Raw genomic sequence first — 24,156 nt, 5'->3', positions numbered from 1 at the left:
GTCGAGCGTTCCCGTATCAATACGTATATACAATGTGCAGTTTCCGCTTTCCAGTATATGTTCTTCAGTCTTGATCGGCTGGCCGGACGGCATGAATTCGTCGAGGATCTCCGCAGGAATTTGGTGGATTACATCGCGAAGCGACGTGGCATCGCTTCGCGATGCGCGATGTTCCTCAAATCCCGGCAGACATTGACTGCCCTTGACCACCGCCTACAGCAAGGGGGTGCGGCGAGCAGGATAGAGCAAGAGATCGCGGCGTTCTTCCAAGCCGATGCCTCCTCGGATGGGATGGACGAGCACTTGGAGGCCGATACCAATGCGACGCAGTCTGAAGTCACTTTCGAGGCTTTCTCGAAACAATTCTTCAACACTTCAGGCAGGACACAGCTCGGTCATCGGGGTCCTAGGGAGAAAGCCGAATACTTGATGAAGAACATCGATATACTAGGGGATGCAGCCTTCCCATTGAAAATGACATCGGTTTTGAACACGATCTCGCCGACCAGCGTCATTGTCGAAAGGCAGTTTAGCAAAGCTCGGAACTGCCGCACCTTTCGACAAGAAAGGCTCGACGACAATCGATTCTGCCGGAAGCTATTGTTGCGTGGTTTCTACTCCAATTCCAAACCCTGGGAAACGTTTATGCAGGAGTACGGGATGACTCAAAAGAGCGCACCAAAAGAACTCAGGCGGGAAATACCGTCAAGTCTTCGCAATCCAGGCATTCCGAGGTACCTCCCCCTCGAGGCATTCCCCTGAGGAAGCGACGCAGTATTCGTTATATGAGGAATTAGACACTAGAATAGAAGTTCATGGAACATATCGATGAATAATTGATAGGTATAATTTTCCATGGATTCCATTGTTCTCAGAATCACTCCCCAGACGTAAATTTTTTTGGTCTTGCAGGGTTTCGCATGTTCACGAAGATTGTCCGCGTCCGCAAGATAAACGATTGCGGAAACTCTAGGCTTGGCAGAAGCAGCCTCAGAGTCTCAGAGAGCTTCGGATCCTTTAAAGCTTGTTGTCTCTTATGGCTCACTTTTCATGAGAAATACATGAGATGCCCTGTCGGCGAAACATGCAAAACCAGATTTCTCGACCTGTAGGATCGAAATGAAGTTCTTAGATGAGCTCCACAAAGCGGTTCCGGTAGCATTGGCCGGGACAAGACGAAAGAGATATCGGCTCTCGGATTTCCGTTTCGAACTTAGTCGTCAGATGATTCTAATGCGCTCCTCCCGCAAAATGGCGATGTCGAATTTTCGATGCGAGATGCGTCATGCTGTGCTCATGCTCAATCAACATACCTACCGAGAACTAATCTTCCCCGAATCTAAGAACGAACCGCACTGTTTCGGAAGCTCGAATTTCTTCCGAGAAACTCATTCGCTGAAGCTCACAAGGAAGTTACTAGCTCACGGTCTGCCATAGGAAGATCTTCAGCACGATGGCGTCTGCCTTCCGGATGGATTGAGACGGCAGATGTCGAATCCAGCGATGGCAACAAGCATCGATCACCCTAAAGTCCCGCGTATAAGGGACCTTAAATTTCTCCTTTTTCAACTTCGTGAAATATTTTGAAGATATTTATGCTCGATATTCATCATTCATTGAAAACCCGGCTGGCTTCGTTATCCTCGCGGGGGAGAATGCGACCAAAGTTTCAACTTCATAGTAGGCACAAACTTCGTTGTTCAAGAATTTTGAGGTCCCTCATACGAGACGTCCCTTATTGGCGGGACGTAATCTCACATTGGAAGATCAATGGGATTCATAGTTCATTGTTCATTTCATGATGATTTTCTCTGAGGAGCGTCGTCGCGTCGAATTGTCGAATCGTTTAGCCTCGGCTTCGGCCGTGGACACTCATCGTGATCCACAAAAACGATGAGAATCACGAGGAAATCTCAGACGCCGAGAATGCTAAGACCCGCGAGCTGCGAGGGAGCGGAATATCTCCCTATTCTGAGTCTCGTATATTTGAGAATGAAGAGCGTCGAAGGCTCTGAGCTTCCAGTGATCCGCTGTTCCTTAGCCCGGATATCCACGATCAGCGTGATGGGCTGAGCCGATTGTAATCGATCCCGACTCATGTCAGCTTCTCAACAGTTGCCCGTAACGATTTCCCTAGCTTTCCTCGCCGTTCCCCAAGGAGATTGGGTTGAGTATGTCACTCCGACGCTCCAAGAGAACGCTCTTCTTTGGGGAGGTAGTCTCCAGCATACCGTTCCATCGTTCCGAAAGAAAGCCGTACCCAGGGAACGTATGCTTTGGTATATCGTTCCATCGTTCCAGAAGAACGCCGCTTCTCGGGAAAGTACTGCCAAGCATACACGGTCCGGCGGTCCAGGAGACCGCCGGTCCACCGTCCTTTCGTTCCGGGCTGCTCGGACGTCTAGGGCCAGTGTTCGACGCGTGGTCGTAGAAATCGAGCGCGGTCAAGGGAGGGCTTCTTGGAGCCCTCCGCCAATTATTATCTGGCCTCGATCCCGTTAAATTGTCTAGTTGAAATTCGCCCACGCGAGGTGCGCGAAATCAGCTGCCGCTCCACGCCGTCATTCATTGACCGTCCGATGACCTAACGGTTGCGTACACCGATGATGACGATTGCCCGCTGTAGGCTGCTTGTTTGGCCGTTTTTTTGTGAAGAGTATGGGACGTCAGATTTCACGTCGTCACGATCAACGGGGGCCCCATCGACGCTCAGTCAGACTATGACTCAATAACTGAGAAGCCGTGCTAGAGCCGACTCTTCACGTCTTTTTTTGCGGAAACAGAAATAAATTGAAAAGTTCTCAGAAAGTTCTTGTCTCCATCTTCTCGGTCTTTCGAGGATGCTTATACGCTCAGAATTGAGGAGATCGATCTCTCCCAGGATGAGTCCCGGATTGACTCGCGCTGAGGTTTGGTGTACAGTTTCTCGGGGTCCGAATCGGGGTTTGAAAGTAAGGCAATGAAATCAATACAGGAAAGCAGAGAAATTGACGTTCGATTACCTTTTTGAATGCGTCGTCCATCTCTCGTTTCTGCTTCAGCTGCTGCATCATGTTCCGGTGGAAGTTATCTTTCTGCCATCGTTTGACTTCGGAAACGACGTCATTCAAGAGACGCTCCTTGACTCGCAGGTGAACTTCACATACTCGTTCAGCTTCCATGGTGACGCCTTTCCATGCTGCTTCGGTTGTGCCTGAAAACGATCCAAGTCTTTCGTCAATAATTGCCCCGCTGTCAGATGAGGGGTGCTCATCAGAGTTGTCGGAAATGCAACAAAGCTTCCCAGAGAGTAGCGCGGAAATCTCAAAGTTCGAGGGAGCAATGCCTCCGCAAGGGTTCTCCAACGGGCGGGGCAGTCAATGTATATAGGGGGGGCGAGCTCCTTCGAAATCGAGAGTAGGAAGATGGGACCAGCATGGAGGGGACGGACTTCCGAAGGCCTCCTCTACACCTGCCTACGTCACTAGGCGGTTATAATCTTCTCGAGAAAGCATTCTTCAGCATGTTGTGTTGTCACGGAGCATCGGCTACCAGAGCACTTCGGGCCACATACAGCCGATGTCGTTCCCTCCCCAGTCGATTTTCTCCCGGTAGAGCCTACCTGGCAGTAGGATCTTAGCAACAGACCATATGTCTCCCGTTCTTGCACAGTGGCTGAGAGCAGCTGCTTGCAATGACGTTAGGAGACATCCTACAGAAACATCTGGCCATTGTCACAGTCGTATAGCTTTTTCGCGATTCGGGCGAACTTTGAGCGAGCGAAGAGCCTTACCATGGCTTTCCGCCCCTTACATAACAGGCGACTTTATTTTTTTGATATAGCGACCCAACCTCAGGAAACCCACATCATTATTGCGTCTATGAGGACCAAGGACCGGACCTGAACTCTCAAGGGAAAGGGGTTCTCGTTGGAAAAACAGGACGATGACTCTCGATCTGAGTGGGAACTGAAGCATGAACACGCCCAGCGGATGGACGAGCTGTGGGCTGTGGGGCAAACGTGTTGATAGAAAGCGGCAACGGAAATTCACTGCTTTTCACATTCATCAAACAAGCCTCGGAAACAATTCGGGAATGAGAGTTGAAGTAAGTCCGGCTTAATCAGACCCGGTCGACCGGCGGACAAACAAAAAGCTTTCTCTTCCAGCGAGGATGTTACAAAACAGCGTCACTTGTTGACCGACTGACTGACTAACTGACTGATTGACGGACCCATGTCGAGTAACAAAGTTGCGGCTAGTCGACTGGCCGCTCGGTCAGTCAGTCAGTCAGCGACTTGTCAGCGTTTGCCACGGAAATCGAATAGGAAACAGCATATTCGCTCTTGGAGCAAAGCACTACTTAGCGAACGCCGTCTCCAGAAGCTCGGTATCTCGCAGATATACTAGATTCTTAAGAGATATCAATCTGCGTATGACATTTGGGCACAACGAATGTCTCTCAGGGGCTGTGCTCATTTGATCGAATCGAGCCTCCAGCCAGCCGAGTCCGAAGACGGCAGTGGTCAAGAGCCTGGCTTCATAGCGGAGAGACTCCACGGGAATCTCGGACGTCTCCGACTCTTTCTCGACTGCCGCGAAGTAACTTTTAGTGTCGATGACTAAGTGAGCGCGTGCCCCACGCGAGCCGCCGGCGCCGCTCTGAGTAACTCCAATGGTGATCATCGGATTATCGGATAGCACCGAACGGTATCCTGATGTTATATGTAAAAATATCCGGTACGTGCCGGATCCGGCCTATTCCGACCGTTCGGGAGCCGAGCGGAGACGCAAATCGACTCCCAAGCGAAGCAAACCCGCACGGATAACAGCGATATCTTGGAGTTCGGCGAGCTCCTTGATCCGCGAGTCTTCCAACGTGATTCAGACACTCAGCCGAAACTCCCCGCTCACCGCTCATACGCTTCAGGAACAACTTCGACAGACCCGCTGAAATTCTGATCGGATTGCTAAAGATCAGAACCACTTTTCGAAGAGTTTTCGAACATCACAATGGCGAAGGGCCATGATGGATATGGTGCCCTTTCTAAGCGTCACGCCTTATGGTTCTCATTCTCTTACAGACGTCCTCCTTGTTCCTCTCTTTCCTCTCTCAATAAGTCGTTCCTTTTCCATTCCGTAGTTCTCCTCGAACCAGCATCCATTCTGCCGCGCGACCTGAGTGGAAAAATTGGAGACAGCCGATGGGTCTTCGAAGCAAACAAAAGTATTCGAGTGAAATTTTCGCTCTTTTCTTCGACGGTATCCCTTCTACAGTTTTGTCTCGCAGGAGAATGCGCCGAGAAAAACCACTAGACGTCGGCCTTAAGCGCTGCACTGAGCCGGCACCGCGCTCTCTCCGCCGAGAGAATCAATCCGGTCCAGGAAATGGGTGGAGTGACGCTCGCAACATCATAGACGAACAACGGAGCGAGTGATGGCTTTGCCAGCAACAGGAGCGGACTTAGGCATGACGTTCCTTGCGTTAGTGGAGGAAGGAAACGTTCCATGTACGGAATAATCCGACAGAGGATCACTCGACTCGAGGTTCGATTGACGATCACGATAGGCTCAAATTCTCATTATTATGAGAGATGCCCCGTGCGAGGATTGTCGTGAACGTCTAGCTGGTCTCGCGCTCGGTCGTAGAGAAGACATGAGCAGACGTTAGGACGTTGCGTGGAATCCTGAAATTCTCGCTTTCTCTATTTTTGACTGACAGCTCGACACGGGAAAAGGGAGAATCGACGGGGTTTCAAAACGTCTCGGACATTCCAGTAGCTCCGCAATCGCTGTCACGGAAACCTTCCTCGGAACCTGCGGCACCAGATGAACATATATTTGAAGGAGGAAACACAGAAATACCACTCTGACAACAACTTCGGAAACCTGTGTTAAATGAAGGATAAAAACGACGACGCAACAGAAAGAGCGTCACCAGCGCGTGCTGTTGATCGGCGATCCGCTCTTTGATGGTAGGTACCCACAAGCGACTGAGAAGTAGTCAAGAGCTCCGTCAGTCTCTCGAGGAACGAGCCGGTTTTTCTCTTCACACGAGTGAAACGCGATCAGCGAGAAAATTTTCCAGCGATCGCCAATCAAATTGAACAGGAAAGCATCGCCGTGAACCTACGCGTCAAAGCTCTCAATATTCCGACAATTATCTATGGATTTCTTCTTCTCCGAAAAAGGTTAATTCCGCGCGCTGATTGGCTTCTTTCAGTCGCTGGATACTGGAGGACTCTGTTACTGGTTGGGTAAGTGGAAGAAGAGGGAAACTTCTCACGCCGCGCCGTTAGAATTGCCCGTAGCCGCTAACTCGCCCATACAGCCACCCAGCCAGCTCACCGGCTCGTCATATACGCGTATGTACTGGCCGAAGCGCAATTTTCCACCCAAGAATGGAGCTAGAGAGAATCTAGCGTGTGAAGTTGTCGGGAAAGCTTCATAATTCGTGCCTCGCAAGTCTCTCCCGAGCAAGAGTCCGACCGCAGCTACGGGGAATCCCGGGATCGCACGTGAGAACTTGGCGAAATTCTGTCAACGTCTCCGATGTGAAGTTAAACCGGCGAGGCGACAACTCCTGTCTCGACGAGGTCCCGAATCCGCGATTCCGTAGTATCGCGAAATGAGAGATTTCGTATGGAGTCTTCGAGCGAGCGGGCGAGCTCGTTCCTCGAATTCATCCATCTGTTTTTATGCCGAGCTTGGAATTACCACAGAAGAAAACAACAACAGATACAGAGGATCGGTTGAATCAGCCGAGTCGGTTCGCCGGTGATGGATCGATTGTGCGTCGCGGCGGTCAGACACGCTCCCTAAACTTCTGACAGTTGGTTCTACAGTTGGTTGCGTGGTGCTACACCTCCTACGGTGACCCCAAAATCAGCGAAGAATTCGGCCACACCGTCATGAAGGGCTGGTCGTCGTCGAGCTCTTCTTGGTTGTCGACGAAAGCATCGGAGTCGTTCTTCAAAGCTGCGTGAATCGTCATCCTTCCCGACCAACGTAAGCAAGCAATGTCGCTAATCGACATCATTGGAACGATTCTGCTCTTAGAGCCGATGCGACTGTTTGTTGTGGTCGTCGAAATTCGCCAGGGGGGCGCCCGTGCTACCGAGCACTTTTCTGGAATCGAATTCGTGGGAGGTTTTCGTCAGACATCATGTAGGACAAGGGATCGGCGAAAATCCACGGGAAAAACTCAATAAGATTAGCTGGTCCCGCCTTCTACCGTACGTCTCGACAACGGAACATACATCTTCATTCCGTACATAGCGGTGTTTCGGTCTTCGGTGGTCAATATCTCCAGCGCTCGGACGAGGCCGCCGGCGCCGGGTCCTCTTGAATTTCAGCCCTAGGTTCCTATCCCAGCTTCTCAAAACCGCGCTTCAAAAATATCTACATCATCGTCATGTGTACAATGAAGTAATGGGAGGAGTTGCTCGCTCCTCACAGCGAGTACCATCGTAGCACCAACTCTGAACGCCGGTCTTAAAATCTCCAGTCTTCATTCCGATTCGCTCGTCTCTTTTTGACCTGACAACCGCTTTCTCCTACTTGGAGGGATTTGATGATTTTCGATCAATACAGGGATTCTTCAGCAGAATTTCCGGAGACCGCTGGTCACGAGACGACGACAGCGACCGTTCCGAGCTCGACTCTGTGGATTCTGTTTGCGACTCCACGTGGACGGTTTCACTGAAGTTGTTGATGAAGTCCGATGTCACCCTGCCCACATTTGGAACGACGGCGTTTACAAGGGACGGTTGAAGATTAAAGAGGCCAACAAGCCAACCAGTCAGTCAGTGAGTCAGTCAGCCAAGCGGCTTGTCTCAAGCCGACAAACAACAATGGACAACCGCTTGTCTGGACGGCGGCAACGTCTGCGGTGGTTCCACATTGAATTCGAATTTTGTCAATCGTAAACTGCCGAAAGATGTTTGAGGCGTAGCAGCCACAAACAGAACCGCGAGCAAAATTCATTCACTCACTCGGAGCATTTCGGAGCGGTAGCAATGGAGAGGAAGGGGAACGAATCCAGAAAAAAGTGTCGACGCCGCATCTCAAAAAGCTCTTCTGCTCAATGCTGGAAGCGCTGGAAGGAGATCCGAATCGCTGGACGCACGTCTATAAAGGCCCGGCCAGCCAGCCAGTGGATAGATGAGCCAAACGCTAGCTCGTGGTCCTTGTCCGTGAAACCCGAAAGACCCGCCGGGCTAAAGACAAAACTAGATTAGCGGTTACGAGGATATTTTTCAACCAGCTTTGTCAGCCGTGGGGCCTCCACCCTTTCACAGATATTCTGGTGACGAAGAGGGTAAGCGGAGACGAGCTCATCTCACCTTCCCTCGGAAGCTTTTTGTTTGAGCTTCGTCCGGAAGACCGGCTCTTTAGAAAATTGAAAAGTGTCCCGGAAGGCACAGAACTTATATCATCCTGAGGAAGCTCCAGATGTCCCACGAAGCTCGAATCAGAATTTCAAATCGGCTCCTACATAATTACGATTGACTTTCCGCCGCGTATCCAAGAGGAGTCTTCTTCTGAGAAACGAATTTATTTATGAGGCGTGAATTTTTCGCGAGCTGAATGCGTCGACCCGCTACATCAAGAGAGCGTGTCCCAAAAAGCAAGACTGACCCTCTGAGCAACTCCATGAGGCTGAGGTGATTTATGGAGTCGACCTCCACTGTCGGCACGAGATCGCTCCTACCGCTTTGACTTTCGACTCCCTGGTATGGCCGCGCGGACATCGGACGGGCAGAGACTCAGTACAGTAATGCCTTGCCGGACGTAAGAGGCACAGAAACAGGAAGAAACGCGCGGCCACCTCCCCTCACCGGAAGCACCCGGGGGATGATCCCTCGAATGTCCCCTCCACGTCCCCTCCGACGGAATATCAAGCTCCCAGATCGTGATGCGGGCGATCGGCCGCGATCAGAAAGCGGATGGCTGTCCTTCGTCATTTTCGTCCGCGAATCGGCTAAGGTAGCAAGCTTGATTCCGCGGAAACATTCCTTACGAAAAAGAGATCTGATAGGGGCACTCGAGACCGGTACTATTCGTCAAAGGAGCAAACATGCTCGTCTCAAATTCCATTATACCTCATGCGTTCAAATCACCAGAAAGCGTATACACCTTTCGCGCTCTTTCGGAACCATGTCGTTGAACAGTTCCCGGATTTTCAGGCACGCAATCGTTGGCACGAAAGTTCTGATGCGGCAGAATTAAGAACAACTGAGTTCGTTCGCGCACGCAATTTAACGGAGCGCGGAACGGGAAGACGTTGTAACTTTCGTTTCCAACGCCAATAACTCACGCTGCTTTATGAAAGTATTCTAATGGTCTTGTTGAGATACCAGAAAACTCTTCTCCCGAAGTGGAATGGATTCCAATATATTGGCGCTCCCAATAGGTAGGTACTCCTAATTATTATTGCCATTATCTCACGCAGCTATTGTTAATACCGAGGAAGTCTCAATGTCGATCACTGTCGAAAACCAGAACAGAGCTCGGCCGAAATGGCCCTGGGGAGCTGACGTCACGCTGGTGAGTTCACAGAGCGACCGGCAGCGGAGGAGCGCTACGTCTCGTGTAAATGAGCAAATTAAGAATTTTCTCAGCACCGTCCCTCCGTGCTCGTCGTTGGCGAAGAGCAACTATCGGACAGGGATTCTCCCATATGGGCAATCGTCGTTCGGGAGGCCCCATGCCGTGGTGACATCGCGGTCGGGTGTTCGTTTTTGCATTTCAAAACACGTTCCGGCAATGGTGGCAGAAGCGGCTCTTCCAGCGTGCATCCACGCGTACGAACCAAGCCGAACACGCTGAAGCCAACGGTCACGCTCTCACCCTCACAAAAACGTGGACGTTACCGAAATCTTCATTGATAACAGTAGTCGTCTCGACTTGTTGGCCATTCCTCTTCCTCGCTCACCGGATAACAACGATTTTAGCAATACTCATGTTGGAGGCCATTGATTCAAGGGCCTGAGAGGGATCCCTGATCAGATGCTGTACCGGTCGATTACCGAAACTCTAATTCCACGCGTTTACCACCTACATGACCATTATTCCAAGGGCAGAGCATGTGCTCGAGCCCACGTGGAAACGCGAAGCCATTGTTCGCATCTCACGAGAGACGACATCACGGTCGTGGAATTGGAAAATGGGTGACTATCCCGGTCAAAACATCGGATGAGATTATTTTCCAGTCTTCCGGGAACGCCCAAAATTTTCGTACTTTTACGTGGAATCACTGAGATTTCTGCCCTGGGAGATCTGTTGCCATGATTCATCCGTCTCGTCGGGACTCTCGCATCGATCTGCTCTAGGATTTTCGCTCCCATCGGAAGAAGTCAGTTCTTTTGGGGGACCGATACATCTTGTGCCTCCTAGAGCTATTCCCGGCTCACGACACTGTTTTCGGAGTTGTGATAGGGGACCAGTAATGTGGTTGAAACGGAGCCAGCGGAACAGGAGGTGAGTCAGAAGGCGTGGGCCCAGCACAGGTTGTTATCGAGTTCACGTCGCTGCGAAGGTCGACCATTGAGAAGTTTCGGCCTGTAGTGGTAGTCCATCCAAAGACCTTCGCAGGAAAGCGTATCCATCCTTGGTAGGATTGGGAGAGCAATCCTAGCGTACTTCCTCGCGTCGCACACTCACTGACGGAAATAGACGACGCGGTCTCTTTCAGCTTGAGAGATCGTCGCTAGCGTAAGCCGTCCGCTAAACATACCAAATATTTGGACTGTATCGGCACGTTGGAGCGTCGCCTTCGATACACAAGGGAACGAATGAACTCGCCCATGAGCTCGAACAAGATCCGTTTTGGACAGAGTGGCTGACACGGCATTGCCACGGAGGCCGATGTTGTTTATTACGGACCAGAAGATATGTAGCGCGTCTTGAGCGACTCGATTTTTTACCTCCCTAGATGACCAGAAACAACTCACAGATCCGATACGATCATCTAGTCTGTTGAATGAATTTCCGGAGGAACATCCAGAGGAATAAGAGGAAAATAATAAGGATGACTTATTGTCTCCTCTTCCTGTCGGGGTCCAGAGCGAATCTCGCTCCGTCAAGTAAGCGACACGTGACAGTCCGACGAGCCTCCGGTGTCTTGCCGTGATGATTACCGGATGCTCGTCGCAAATACATCGATCTTCGCTGAATCTGAGATATCGAGAGTCCCATTCTTGAGAGAAATTTGAATGCCATGTTGAGAGAAACTTTCGGTACAGCGGGTCGTCGGCAAGGTGAACGCTCGGAATTGAGCTACAGAACATACAGAACAAGTGATCAATCTGGAATCTCTGTGAAACTCTAGCTCGCCGATCCTCCGCTGACTCTCGCTGAGCGTTTGATACTAAGAGTTAACCGGAGCTCTGTTGTCCGAGGGGCTGCGTCAAACGGACGTGCGCCATCTTTCCGAGAACGACGTGGAGAGCAATTTACTAACTCGTCAAAACAGGAGCATCGTCAGGAAATCGTCAAGCAACGACCCTCTCGAGAGACCTTCGACCGTGTGCGACGATTCCACTGTCATTGCACGTCTCTACGGAAGCTTTCCGGGGTCACCTTGGAGCAAATGAAGCTCACGCTAAAGGGTCTCTTGACTTCCTTTTTATGTGGGACAATCGGCTCTCCGTCATCGAAACCGAAGATGCAGATGCGCTAGGACCCTGGTTTTCACCTCGACCTGGTCGAGCGACCTGATGGGCGATAGATAGATGGACGGGCCGGCTAGCGAGGGAGATATGTGGATGAAGGTTATCGTAATTTGACGGATCGAGCCTACGTTCGGTAGGGAGAGGTTCCGTAACGATTAAATGCTTGAAACAAACGAAGAGCGGGTCGAAAACGATGACTCCGTCAGGCTTGTTCGATTAATTCATTTTTCCGGCAGATAAACTTGACCCAAATGCAAACCGTGACGCAGATAACAACAGCCGGAGCCCACATGAGTAGATGCTGACACGGAAAATTGTATGGAATTGTCTGTCAATGTAGCGGCGATCACATGACTCTCTGTGCGCGACCTTGGCTTTACACGCCAAAGGATATTGGATCGGATGCCAGAAACGAGCAACGAGACCGGGTCTGATTTTACGGAGCGATAGAACCAGGTCCCCACTTCGATACCCTCCCGTTCAATCATGGATTTCTCAAATCAGAGTTTCCATCGAACACCTCCGTGACGTTTCCCACCCGTGATCGGTTGCAGATCCAATCGCTCGACGGAGTCGGAGTTGATCGATGAAAAAGGCAACAATAACGACTAGAGCTAATCTCGGATATACAGAAAAAAGGAGGCTGGGGAGCCGACTATAGATTCAGCTGAAGATACAGCGGGAAACACGCACGACTACATGGCTAACTGACATGAGCTGAAACCCTGGCTCAGAAATCGATCGCTTCAAATCGCGCCGTACAATCGAGCGGAAAATCTTTGCCTTGTTCGTCCGTGAATCCCCTCGTCTTTTCTCTTCTGTCAGTCCAGACTGACGCTCAGAACACCCGTCGCACGAGTCAGGAGTCGGCAGAAAGCGTCGGTAAGACTTTGCCAACCCGATTCGGTTCGGGGGTCAACCAATGAACGGACTGTATCAGACCGCCGTTACATTTAGTCGATTCCCTACGAATTAGATATACAGACATTCTTCTATACTCTCCCGACCGACCGACGATCGGGCGGAAACCGACACCACGACCAGCCGACCGAGCGTTTTGCATATCGGCACTGGGTCGCCCATGAGACGTGTGCACTAGAGTTACTTACCGTACTCAGGTCCCTTCTCAATGATATCGTTCCATTTCTTCGCCCAGCCCTTGAGCGATTTCGCGTAGATCTTTTCGATCTCTGCGCGCTCGTTGACAAGCTGGATTAGGTCTAAACACAAACGATTACCGTCCTCGATACGTTTCGTCGTTCGTTTGTAGTTTCCAGGCTCCCAGAAGGAGTCTGTGGTGGCCATCACTTCATCACTGTGTTGCGACATGTTGGCGCGATTTGCAACACAAACTCGTTTTTCCTCCTTCTCCTCAAAGCAAAGTCTCGAAGCGAAGTAGGATGTGGTAGCTGCTCTGGAGAGCTGAGTTCAGCAGTTCTCGAAGACACAAATTTCAGCTGTTCACCACGATTCTCATTGTCGGTTTCCTTTCCACACCTTGACGCGTGACTTTGATGCTCTCCGAGAGGAAAGCCAAGGAAATCGTCGACGGCGACGACGACGGCGACGGTGGCAACAATAATGATATTAATGATGATATAATAATAATAATATCCACGTCAAGAATGAATGTGCTGATGATGTCGTAATCCTTTGAGCAACACCGCACGCACAGAGATATCCTTTTGGGCGAACTCGATGGTTCCTCTCGCGAAATAGCAGTATCGGTCAATTCAAAAATTCCTACAGGAGGCTACGGTCTTAGCGGCCGCGGCGACGCTGCGCTGCTCGCGTCAACGGAACAGCCACACACAGCTCTGCTGCTCTCACCACTGTTCGTTCGGCAGCGGGACTCATCGACGACGACAACAACAGCTGCAGCAGCGACGTCGGCAACACAAACATTCTGCTGTCGTCCGCCGTGTTATTGTCGACTGCTGCCGCCGCTGAGATGAGAGCGGCGCGCTCCTTTCCTCTTCACCTATTCGAATTCGGGATCTTCAAACTCCGCTAATTTAGCGGAGCCGACGTACCACAACACAGGGAGCGCGCGCGAAGACTATCTTCGATTGTCGAATTGGTCATGTCGAAGGTTTCTCTCGCGAAAAAACAGAGGCATAGGCCTTGGAGATCGGACACGATGATCGGGGATGAATGCCATCCATGTCTTTGGCAGCCCAGCATGACCCCGAGCGATTCCGGGACAGTATCCTCAAGGAGCTTTCCCATCATGAGGACTTCTCGACTCCTTCATTCCATCCTTCCCTCTGAGGTCAAAAAATCGACGGGAGGTCCCGAGAAACGGCAGATCTCGGTATCATGGGCTCAACGAGAACTCGAACCGTGTTGAAGATCTTCCCGATAATTTCGTTCATGGAAATCTTCTCTGAACGTCATTCGGCTTGATGAAATGATATTCAATCATGGAGGGAACCTACCCTGTCGGACATAAGACAATGGCCATAGACAAAGCAATAATGAAGGTGATCCCTTCGCGATACGGATACTGTGTGACTCCCTGATCATTCAGAGTATCCTCTTCATCCGTTTGCTTCCCGCCGCTCCGGTCGAGCCCCTAAACAGAGAGACGGCGAGGATCGAGCCCCGGAGGTTTCCGGAGCAATTTGGGGGCTAAACTGATCCAAATTGACATCGAATCGGAGTTCAGCTGACTTTGCTTCAAATCTGAAAACGGTCGACTTCAAGAATATTTTTGATATCTGACAGGCAGAGCATTAGGGGGCTATCGAGAAGACCCTGATTTTCGTACCTCATGGTGATGTTCCCCGCTACAGCGATATGGTCAGATGAGGCGATGATGAATTTTGCGCAGCTCCTCATTCTCATCACCATGCATTCAATGCACGATGAGAGGTCAATTTGGGCGACGGAGACCGGAACCCTCGAGAGGCGAAAAGTATTTTCATGAGATAATCATCCAAAGACGAAGTTCCCCGTGCTCCGGAGGTCAAGTCGACAGTGACAGGGACTGCGGAGAGCTCTTCGTCCACAACTAGTACGGGATAGTACTCGAGATGCCCCGATTGCTCTTTGGTGCCAGCGCTGTGTTGTCGTGTGGTGGCCCATGGGTACTCCCTTGTCAGCCGTCATGATGCGGGTACCGCAAGCACAGTGGTGTGAGGAGATTACTCGATAGTCCTCGAACAAGGGAATCTCCGTCTCGAAGTCGAATCCCGAATGCAGAAAAGATGAAGTATGTTTACGAAGCTGGGTATTCAATGACGATCCCCTCGCATGTCCATATTGTTTCTCCGTGTACGTGCTCGGCACATATCACGCTCCCAGACTTGAGAATGTGCTCGAGCTCTCCCGAGCGGAAGAAGCTGTTAGAAGAATCGCTCATCACTGGAGGGGAAAATTCCGGGCACTCGCATCGATAGCGCCGGCGATTTTCCCTCAGTGTTGATTCTCCGGGAAATCGGCGGATATATTATCGGTCCTTCTGCCGGAATATGTGCGTGCTTTTAGCCAGAATGAACGGTTTCCGAGACTGTGAGAGACTCTCATAGAGATCATGTCCAGCGAACGGTTTCACATCGATCACCGTCCCTCGTAGTCTCGATCGACAAACGGGCGGGAGAAGGAGCCAAAGGAACGACCTCTCCATGTTGTCAGAAGATGATCAGGACCTACATCGCTGATGGCTGAGCATTGAGTTGGCGGGAGAGCCGGAGGTCTGAAACAAGTTTCTCGAATGTAAATGATGAATAAGATAAAGAGCAAACTTCTGCTCAGCTTCTGCTCGGGCTAGGGCGATTGAGAAACTGCAACTCAAGCGCTCCGAGGTTCGAATCTATGATGTTGGCAGGAGGGCTGAGTTCGAGGAGACCTGCCATGGAAATCCTGTGCAACGCGCGGGACTTCATGATTCCGAAGTTATTCATGTCTATCATTCCCGCGGTTATATCTCTGTATTGGTTTGGTGATCTCCCGGATTCCGCTTCATCGATCAGGCTGCGCCGATTGGACAGCAATTCTATTTGCTCCATTCCTCTGAGTGAGTGTCTACAATAGGTATGATTGACGCCATCAATTCTCCCAGAAGATTACGATTTAGGGGAAAAACACGAGAGAGGGAAGCGGAAGGGAATTTCGTTAGGTAAGAGACACGTGGATCCGAAGGCAAGTCGTTATCATATCTTCCGAAGGTATCTATCTCCTACAACGATTCCATATCGGACTGACAAACAGAAAATCACTCCTCGAAGTAGAAATCCACTGCTCCCGAACCTGGATTCATGAGCGACGCCGGTGTTTTCTGTGATATTCCAGCAGGCAGTGGAAGTTCTTGGCCCGACGGGTGTTAGAGATAAATCAGCGAGCCAAGACTTAGCAACGAGTCTTTCGAATGGTCGGATTGGTCCTTGGTTCCAATGTTTGATTGGTCAGAAACATCATCAGTGATCTCCTACTCGGCCCGGAAAACGTCTCGATACAACCCCCCCCCTACCCCCAAGCCACATATGGAAGATTGATTTGGAGCTGTGGGCAGCCACAGTCTGGGAGGAAATCTGCAATGAATTGCCCAAAGCCGAGAGGCCATATTCCATGGTATCCGGAGCGACCGACGAATGCTTGCGTTCGAATACTGATGTAAGAACCCTTGTCGCACGAGTTTTTCGGGGACCTCATTTGCTCTCGGTGTCCTCGCTGGAGCCGAATCTCTCGTTGCTACATCTCGGCCTCCTCCTCGGAATCTTGGGAATTGAATACCTCCATCCCAAAGGAAATCTCTGGAAATCTGAACTTTCATGTCGAGCCGCTCGTCCTGACAATTCCCATCCCCCCTAGCCCCCCAAGGATGAGCGTATGAATAACTGAGATTCCTAGTCACTAATGGGAATGATTCAATACGTGTTCGATACGCGTGTCAAATAATACAAATAATCCGGTTCGAAGCTAGCGCCACTTCAAGGGAGCGTTTTGCATAGAGGGGACCATCCCGTATGCTCACGATGATGGATGCTCACGGTGATCGCTTAAATGCTCTCCATCGCTGGAGGGTATCAATCGACTTAGTTTTCACTACTTGCGCTCATTTCCGACCTCCGAATGCATCCCAATCCCGAAAGTGTTAGCGATGACTCGACGTTAGAAGCGGAATCCAGATTAAGGGAGCGCCTTCGAAAAGGCCAGACACCAGGCCATGCTGTTTTGTGATAATTTTCCCAAATACGCTGCGCATTCGGATACATCGCTCCGAGCCCGGATGTTCGATATTCTTATCTCTTATCTCTTATCGAGACGGTGTGGCTCGCTTGGAACCGGCAGAGATAACCATGAAATGTCACTTATAGCACTTCAGGTTCGAAAGGGAAAGGGAGGCATGTAGAGGGCCTTGAGGCCGGCCCAGCTCCGGCTGGAAGCCAAGGCTACCTCCAACATCTTCCCGACAGCGAGGTCAGCGAACCCTCTGCCGAAGCGGAGCAAGGTCAAAGACGCCTGGAGAACTCGCAGGAATCCTGAGATGTCAAGGCCGGTTCTCTCAAGGCCGTGCGGCGAGGTCGCAGATCCGGACTCGAGGTCGCGCATCCCATTTCGAGGTCGTTCTCGTTCCGCTTCCAGGCTTCCGCTAACTCGAGGCTCAAGTCTTTCCTCCTGCGTTCAATAGCGCATTCTCCACCGGGTCCCGTATGCGCAGCACATACTGATGACTGTGAGCGCGGATTCGCGTAGGGGAGTCATGAGTTCGCCGCGCGTGCCTTTTTTCGGAGGGAATTTTTCTTGAAATCCTCTACCCGAGCCGCAGCGTTGAGCTCCGCAAGAAGAGCGATTGACGTAGTCGGCTCCCGAAGGCGATAAAACGTACATCATTGTGGAATGTGCGGTCGGAATTTCTCCGTCCTTCTTATATGAGCCGAGCGTTTATATTCGATCCAATTGTATGTACCTACGGTTCTGACACGGAGGACGAGTGAAAGCTTCGGATGAAATCAAGTGTCTGCCCGTGAAACGATCTGCATCAAGACGATAGTACCCCAATCATCGAAATTTCCGTCGACATCATTCGCGTGCAATAATCGCATCGATGATTCGTCTTAGAAATCATAGAATAAACGGCTCATCCATGACGTGATTGGAGGGAACGGGCTCATATGCGTTGCGACCGACTCGAGAAACTAGGGCATGTCGTTTGCTTCTCGAACCCTGGATGAGCAGTGTTCTGGAATGATTGAGGATCTCGATGTCGTCGAAGAGTGGGGAAGGAGCGGGAGCTCGCGCGGAGACTTTGAGTGGACCGTTTTTCTACGGAGGGAATAATTATGTGGAGCATGGATTTATCCGTTCACGATTCTTCATCGGTGGGAAAATCCTCTCATGAGAGACCTTCGTCGAGCTCCATACGGAGTCGTGCTCGCTAGACTGAAGCTCCTCGATGCTCATTGGTGTTTCCGGTGTGGTGAATGAAGTTTCGGGGAGAATTTTGTGATCGAGTGAAATCGAGTTCATGAACGCGGTGCTCTTCGCACACACGATGGATTCTGAGCGGTTCACGGAGTCTCGATCTCGCCCCATGTCGGAACTCTCCGCGAAACTCTTTGTAGTTCCGACATTGAGGCTCAGTTGAAGCTTTCGTCTTCAGTAGAAACCTCCAAGAACGAATCACACCTCGATCGTCAATCCGGTGAGAGCAAGCGGAGCTCCGAAAGTTGGAACCAGGTTCGAAGGTCACGGTTTCCTCGAGCGTGTGAAGGCACCGCAGGAAAGGGCTCTTCGAGGCGATCACCTCCACCTGAATAATTATTGAGTACGTGACGAACAGTCTAATGAGCGAAAATCTGCGGCAGCCGCGGCAACTTCAGCCGCAGCACCCGATACCCCTCGCAGTTTCTCCTCGCTCGCAGTCACCTTTTCACCATGCGGTTCTGTAGACAGCACACATGGTGCTTAGCCCCAAAAGTTGCGCCACATGATTGGACCGTCGAGCAAGTCTGCTCACTGACTAAAACCACCGATTCGGTTGGGACCGCCGCTGTGTGAAGCCGCCGAGATCTCTCGGACCGTCCCTGGCTGGATGCTGGTGAAGCTTCGTCGACAGTTCCGCTCCGGAGTTCTAGTTTTCGAGCGAAGACCAGCGGCGGCAAAGTGTGCTCATGAAGAGGTGGCTGATTCCAGCCGGTATCGGCTTCGGACTTCTGTTACCATTATTCGTTGTGCATAGACTCGTTTCTAAACAGGAACAAGTATTCGAAGAGTTCACCCAGCGTTATGTGCTCGAGCCGAAGAAGATTTTGGATTTTCGGAGCGCCATGATGGAGTCGTCGAAGCTAGAAGAGCTGCGCGAAGAAGAACTCAACAATGTCATTCAGATGATGCCACTGAACTTCCAATCGGTGAGTTCTTCGTGATTTCGTCCGATTTAGCGAGCGCGATTGATGCGGGAGTTCGTTTATCGGCGGATTAGAATGGCCGTCAAGCCTAACGGTGTTTTTGAAATTCTCCGTGTCGGAATCAGGTGCCGCTTCGGAAGCCGGCTATCGGGATCATGCTAATGGCTGACAGCCGATCCGAAAATAACACTGCTAGCTGAGCGCATTTCGAGCTTTTCATTCTTTTCCGGTATCCTCCTGAGGTACCCACCCACATCTCGATGAGCTCAGCGAGCACGATGGTACACAAAGAGTGCAATGGAAGCCGAGGGATTGAAGCTCATGAAAGCCTTGTGTTCCCACTCCCGATCATTTGGATCGAAGGTTTCGAAATATTGAGATGTTGACATCGCATCGATCAGCGATTTTGATGGCGGTTCTTTGGCGTGAGCTAAATTCTTTTCTCTCGTGATCTTGACACGGCTAGCGACGTCAATTATTAGCTGGCGCGTTCACTGGGAGCTTCGCCGATCCGAGAAGGTTCCTATTTTCCACTTCATGGATCCTTTCCCCATTTACGTTCATGGGAGCCGAAGCGGGAACTTCTTCCCCCGTCTCGCGGGGCAAAAAGCCCTATTGATTGTGGGGATACCACCGACAGGAATGGAACATAATTCTTTACCCATTGAATGATGAGAATTAGTGTCAGTGAAATTACCACTGGAAAATCTGTCGCGGGTCGATATTCGACCGGCTCTGAGTGTATGGTGGATCCGAGGCCCAAGTCGGTGATTCCGAGTTGCCAAGAATTTCGACGACGCGACGCAACCAAATGCGAGCCTCGGCGAACTTGGGAAATTTAGCCATAGAATTCTCGGTGGTGGAAAAGTGACAGGGAAGAGCCGGCAGTCGACAAGGTCGTCAATTTCCAGTCATTCACCAGGAAGAGAAGGGTACATCGATCTGCAATCGATGAAGAATTCAATTGATGCAATTCGATACTCAGGCAACCGGGAGAAAATCTCCGGAACGGCAGAGATGCTGCGAGCTCGCGGAAGTATCCAATTCGTAGGTGTTGTTCGAGGAACCCCCGGATCCGAAACGTTCACGAACGTCGATTTGCTCGACCTTGAATTAGGGTAGCTTTTGAAAGGAGCCTCTGGGGCCCAAAGCTTCCTGACCTACCGAGCGTTTCTTGACCGCAGCAAACGTTTCGGGTATCACCGCCTGCCGCTTAGCGAATCCACGTACACGTGTTTCCATCTATGAGTCGCCCGGACAGAAAATGTTCTGAAGGTCTTAATCAATGCCGCGCGGATGCCTAACGTGGATCAGATGTCTTACGCTACCGCCACGCTAATCGAGTGCGCCCCGGCAGTTTTTTTCTCCAAAAGATTTCTTCCTCTCGCTCCGCGAGACGGATCCGTTGCCTCTGTCGAAATTGATGGATGACTCAGTGTGTCGATTGTGATGCACTGCCTCAAGAGGAGCTTCCTGGAAGGTATTTTTTGTTTCAGGTTATGGACACGTTCAAATCGGGAGTCACCACCAATGAGACTTGCGGCACGTGTCGGAGCAGCGTGCAAGCTTTCAAAGTCGCCCTCAAGTCCTACAGCAAGACCGACTTGGCGAGATGGGGAAAAATCGGCTGCAATACATTCGTCAGCGATTTGACGGCGCCTGAAGTTTGCTTAGGACTTCTGAGAAACTACATAGACATTGTGAGTGAACAATTCAGTGAGCGATCAATGATCGGAAGTAACTTTTCTATCCGAGGGAGATCCCCGTCTTGCGAAATAGAAACAACCAAAAACACCACGACGAGCTCCAGCGGTCCCGGGAACTTTTCACCGGGATCTGTCCGCGGGTCGTCATCGTGAAGCCCATACTGCTTCTGCCGTTTCGTAATCGATCGGCTCAGAAGCGCCGCTTTTTCGGTCGGATGTGCTCGCAGCGTCTGCGGAATCAAGTTGCTTGTCGGAGCTGTAGTGATACGGATAGCACACATTACAATTTTGCTTTCAGGTGCACCACATAGCTGAGCTGGTGGTTTACGAGAAAATTTCTGAAAGCGATATTTGTTCGCTAATTTTCGGCCCTCGATGCGGCGAGATATCGGCGCCGACACACATTTGGGAGGTTGTCCTTCCGCCAGCTCTCAAGAAACGGCCAAAGGCCCCACAAGTGAGGACCGCGTTTAGTGTTCCGGAATGATCTCATTATTCGAAGTCGGTTTTCAAACACTAGGTACTCGCCAGCTGACATCATTGTCCAGTCACGGGACATCTAAACTTTCCGGCCGGGACCACCGCAAATCGTGACTGTTCAACGGTGCGAAGTCGATTGCGGGCGGTTTCCTTCCAAATAAACATTTCGAAAAACACCAAGAATGAGAGAAAGCTCGCGGAATGCTTTCAGGCCGCGAACAACATCAAAATTCTCCATTTGTCTGACTTCCATTACGATCCGCGATATCGAGAAGGAGCCCAAGCACAATGTGATCTGCCGCTGTGTTGCCGTGAGCCACCCGAGGAGACCGAAGACCCGATGGGTAACCAGTCAATGGCATCGCTTTCCGGCCGCTTCGGAGATCTGCGTCACTGTGATATGCCTATGGAAACAATCGAAAGTCTCGTGGATGACGCCGTCAATCTCACCGTAAACGTATATGATCTTGGAGGAATCAAGATTAGATATCTTGAGCTAAATCGATATTTTTCAAGAAGTCAAAACTCAAATGAGATAAGTCCGCGTTAGCGATCTGATACTCTCGAGAGCGTTGATCGGAAATTGAATTTCTAGGAGCTGTCCCACATTTATTTGACGGGCGACATCCCGCCACACGACGTGTGGAAGTCCGACAAGCAAGAGTACTTCAACATCACAAAGGCCGTCTACGATCTTCTGAGAAACCGTTTCTCCGTGAAAGTGTTCCCAGTCATTGGGAATCATGAGGCTGTGCCTCCGAACATGTTCTCGACAGAACGCGGAGCCTTGCCGACGTTGCGTGAGACCCCGGAGCTGTACGCGAATCTGGCGTCCTTCTGGTCGCCTTGGCTAGGAGAGGAACAATCCCAAACGGTAAACGTAAAAACAAATCCCCGTAATCGTCGCAGGATGTTCGACGTCCGCGATACCTCAACTAGATTGGCCTGGAGCTGCGGACCTTATCGGACTAGCCAGACCCAGAAATTCATCGCTGATTTGCCGCTCAGATTCGACACGGAGGATATTATGCCATATCGATCTCGCCGGTTTTGAAAGTTATCGCTCTGAATACGAATTTCTGCTACTACCTCAACTTCTGGCTCCTCGCGGACTCGAGGGATCCCGCCGGACAGCTGGCCTGGCTTGTGCGGGAGTTGCAGGACAGCGAAGTCAGAGGTCAGAAAGTTCATCTCCTGGGACATGTGCCCCCAGGATCGTTCGATTGTGTTCATACCTGGAGCGCCCAATTCCTGAGGATTGTCGAGAGGTGAGAGGAAGCATTTGAAGCTTTCGAAGCTCTCGTGGGGAACTCCCTCAGCATCAGCTCCGTGAATTTAGAGACATATTCGTCGGAACACGTCTTATTGTCTGAGAACATCGAGTCATGTTTCTTTCCCTCGATATTTCATGTTTTCCAGATTTGGCTCGACGATCACCGGTCAATTCTATGGGCACACGCACTACGATGAGTTCCGAGTGTTCTATGGAGCGAATCGCGTTACGCCAGTTGGAGCAGCTTTCATAGCACCCAGTGCCACATCGTATTCTGCCGTGAGTACCAAGGACGAAATTTGGAACGACTGTGGCAGCGTCTCTGTACATAGACCGATTGAATTTCATCAGGAAACCAGACACGATTCTCCACCGATTTTTCTGCTGATAGAAGCAGAGCGGCGACTGAGGATTTTAATTGTTGGCGCTTCCGACGCAATTGTTGGGCAAGTTCTGCGGGGTTTCGCAACGCGGGAAATTATCGTTGTCAGATCGCCATCCGCGTCTTCGACAACGCAATCCGCGTATTTACATGTAGTATCGTCGCGACATTCCAAGAGTCTCGTTCCATTCGACGTCAGCCGATTGGGGTGACACCGGACGGGAACGTACTTCGAGAACTCGAGGCTCTGGGTTCCGGATAAGTTTGCTGGAAAACACCGCGAATGTCGGAAAGCCGAATCGCTGCTCGATCGGCTGGCCATCTCAAGCATTAAAATTTTCTATGGCGAAGTCTAGGAATCAAGCATCATTTTACCGCCAGGCGCGCTCATAGGTTATGTTTTTGTCCTTCGCAACTCAGGTGAATCCGGCGTACAAAGTATTCACTTACCGTGAACAAGGCGTCCTCCTGGACTCCGTTACTCGAACGTTCAATCTAACGCGAGCGAACGAAGAAGGACGAATAGATTGGGAGACCGAGTACGAATCTCGGCTGATCTATGAAGTTAATGATCTCTCACCGGCGAGCATGGACGCGATCTCGAGGAGGCTCAGCCAAAACCCCGATGTTTTCCAGAACTACTACAGGTACGATCTACCTATCTGTTTTGGCTTGTCCACGCGTCTGAGAAGGTTTTCGTGCGGAACTCTGCCTTATCATTCAAAGGACCGTAATTTGGAAGTATATTTTCAGATTTTATCACCGATCCAGTCCAAGTGCCACATGGTCGGAGTGCGCGACGCTCTGCCAAGAATCCATCGCGTGCTCGACGAGAACAGATGTGCCACACGATAACTCAGCTTGCCTCAACGCACACCCCTCAAGAGAGGATAGATGAGAAAACGATAATAATAATCATCTCTGGTCAGCTGCTCACCGTTGAACATATCTCATCATTGGCCAACTTTATAATAACGAGCAATATATCCTGTCCGAAAGGACTAAATCGAGCTGTGTACATAGAATCATTAGGTATGCTGACGATGCCACGCTAGGATGTCTGCAACTCACAGTCTCGTCGAGCGCTGAACGAGGAATATGTGAATAAACTACTGTACATACGTACGTCATGAAGATTCTCAGGGTGGCCCCTGTAGCTTAAGATCCTCTCCTCAGCGAGGACGACGAACGATGAATAGGGCAATCGAACTACCTTTCCCGGATAGCCTCTTCTCAATCTCTGTCCGAAAGCACGATGCTTTGAAGCTACTCTCGGACGTAGATTGAGTGAAAAACTCCCGCTTGCGCAA

The 24,156-nt window shown here is 50.8% G+C and overlaps 2 protein-coding genes across 2 annotated transcripts; one reads left to right on the top strand and one right to left on the bottom strand.

Annotated features, from left to right (window-relative positions):
* Nucleotides 1-1,034: 1,034 nt before the first annotated feature.
* LOC100902475 (protein kinase C and casein kinase substrate in neurons protein 1) lies at nt 1,035-13,485 on the bottom strand. The gene is made up of 3 exons (XM_018642054.1): nt 12,763-13,485; nt 3,003-3,193; nt 1,035-1,106 (listed from the first exon to the last, which is right to left on the bottom strand). Exons 1-3 carry the CDS (start codon nt 12,980-12,982, stop codon nt 1,035-1,037), a joined length of 483 nt encoding a protein of 160 aa, XP_018497570.1. The 5' UTR covers nt 12,983-13,485.
* Nucleotides 13,486-15,508: 2,023 nt separating this feature from the next.
* Nucleotides 15,509-23,891, top strand: LOC100902332 (sphingomyelin phosphodiesterase). Its single transcript, XM_029113276.1, has 10 exons — nt 15,509-15,675; nt 20,141-20,174; nt 20,502-20,705; nt 21,010-21,168; nt 21,403-21,648; nt 21,790-22,065; nt 22,200-22,459; nt 22,611-22,743; nt 23,267-23,493; nt 23,600-23,891. Exons 1-10 carry the CDS (start codon nt 15,509-15,511, stop codon nt 23,742-23,744), a joined length of 1,851 nt encoding a protein of 616 aa, XP_028969109.1. The 3' UTR covers nt 23,745-23,891.
* The last annotated feature ends 265 nt before the right edge of the window (nt 23,892-24,156 follow it).

This window comes from Galendromus occidentalis, unplaced genomic scaffold, assembly GCF_000255335.2.
Source record: "Galendromus occidentalis unplaced genomic scaffold, Mocc_1.1 scf7180000075417, whole genome shotgun sequence".
NCBI classification, from domain to species: Eukaryota; Metazoa; Arthropoda; class Arachnida; order Mesostigmata; family Phytoseiidae; genus Galendromus; species Galendromus occidentalis.
The sequence above is the reverse complement of the archived record's forward strand: the minus strand, read 5'-3'. Positions and strand labels throughout refer to the sequence as shown.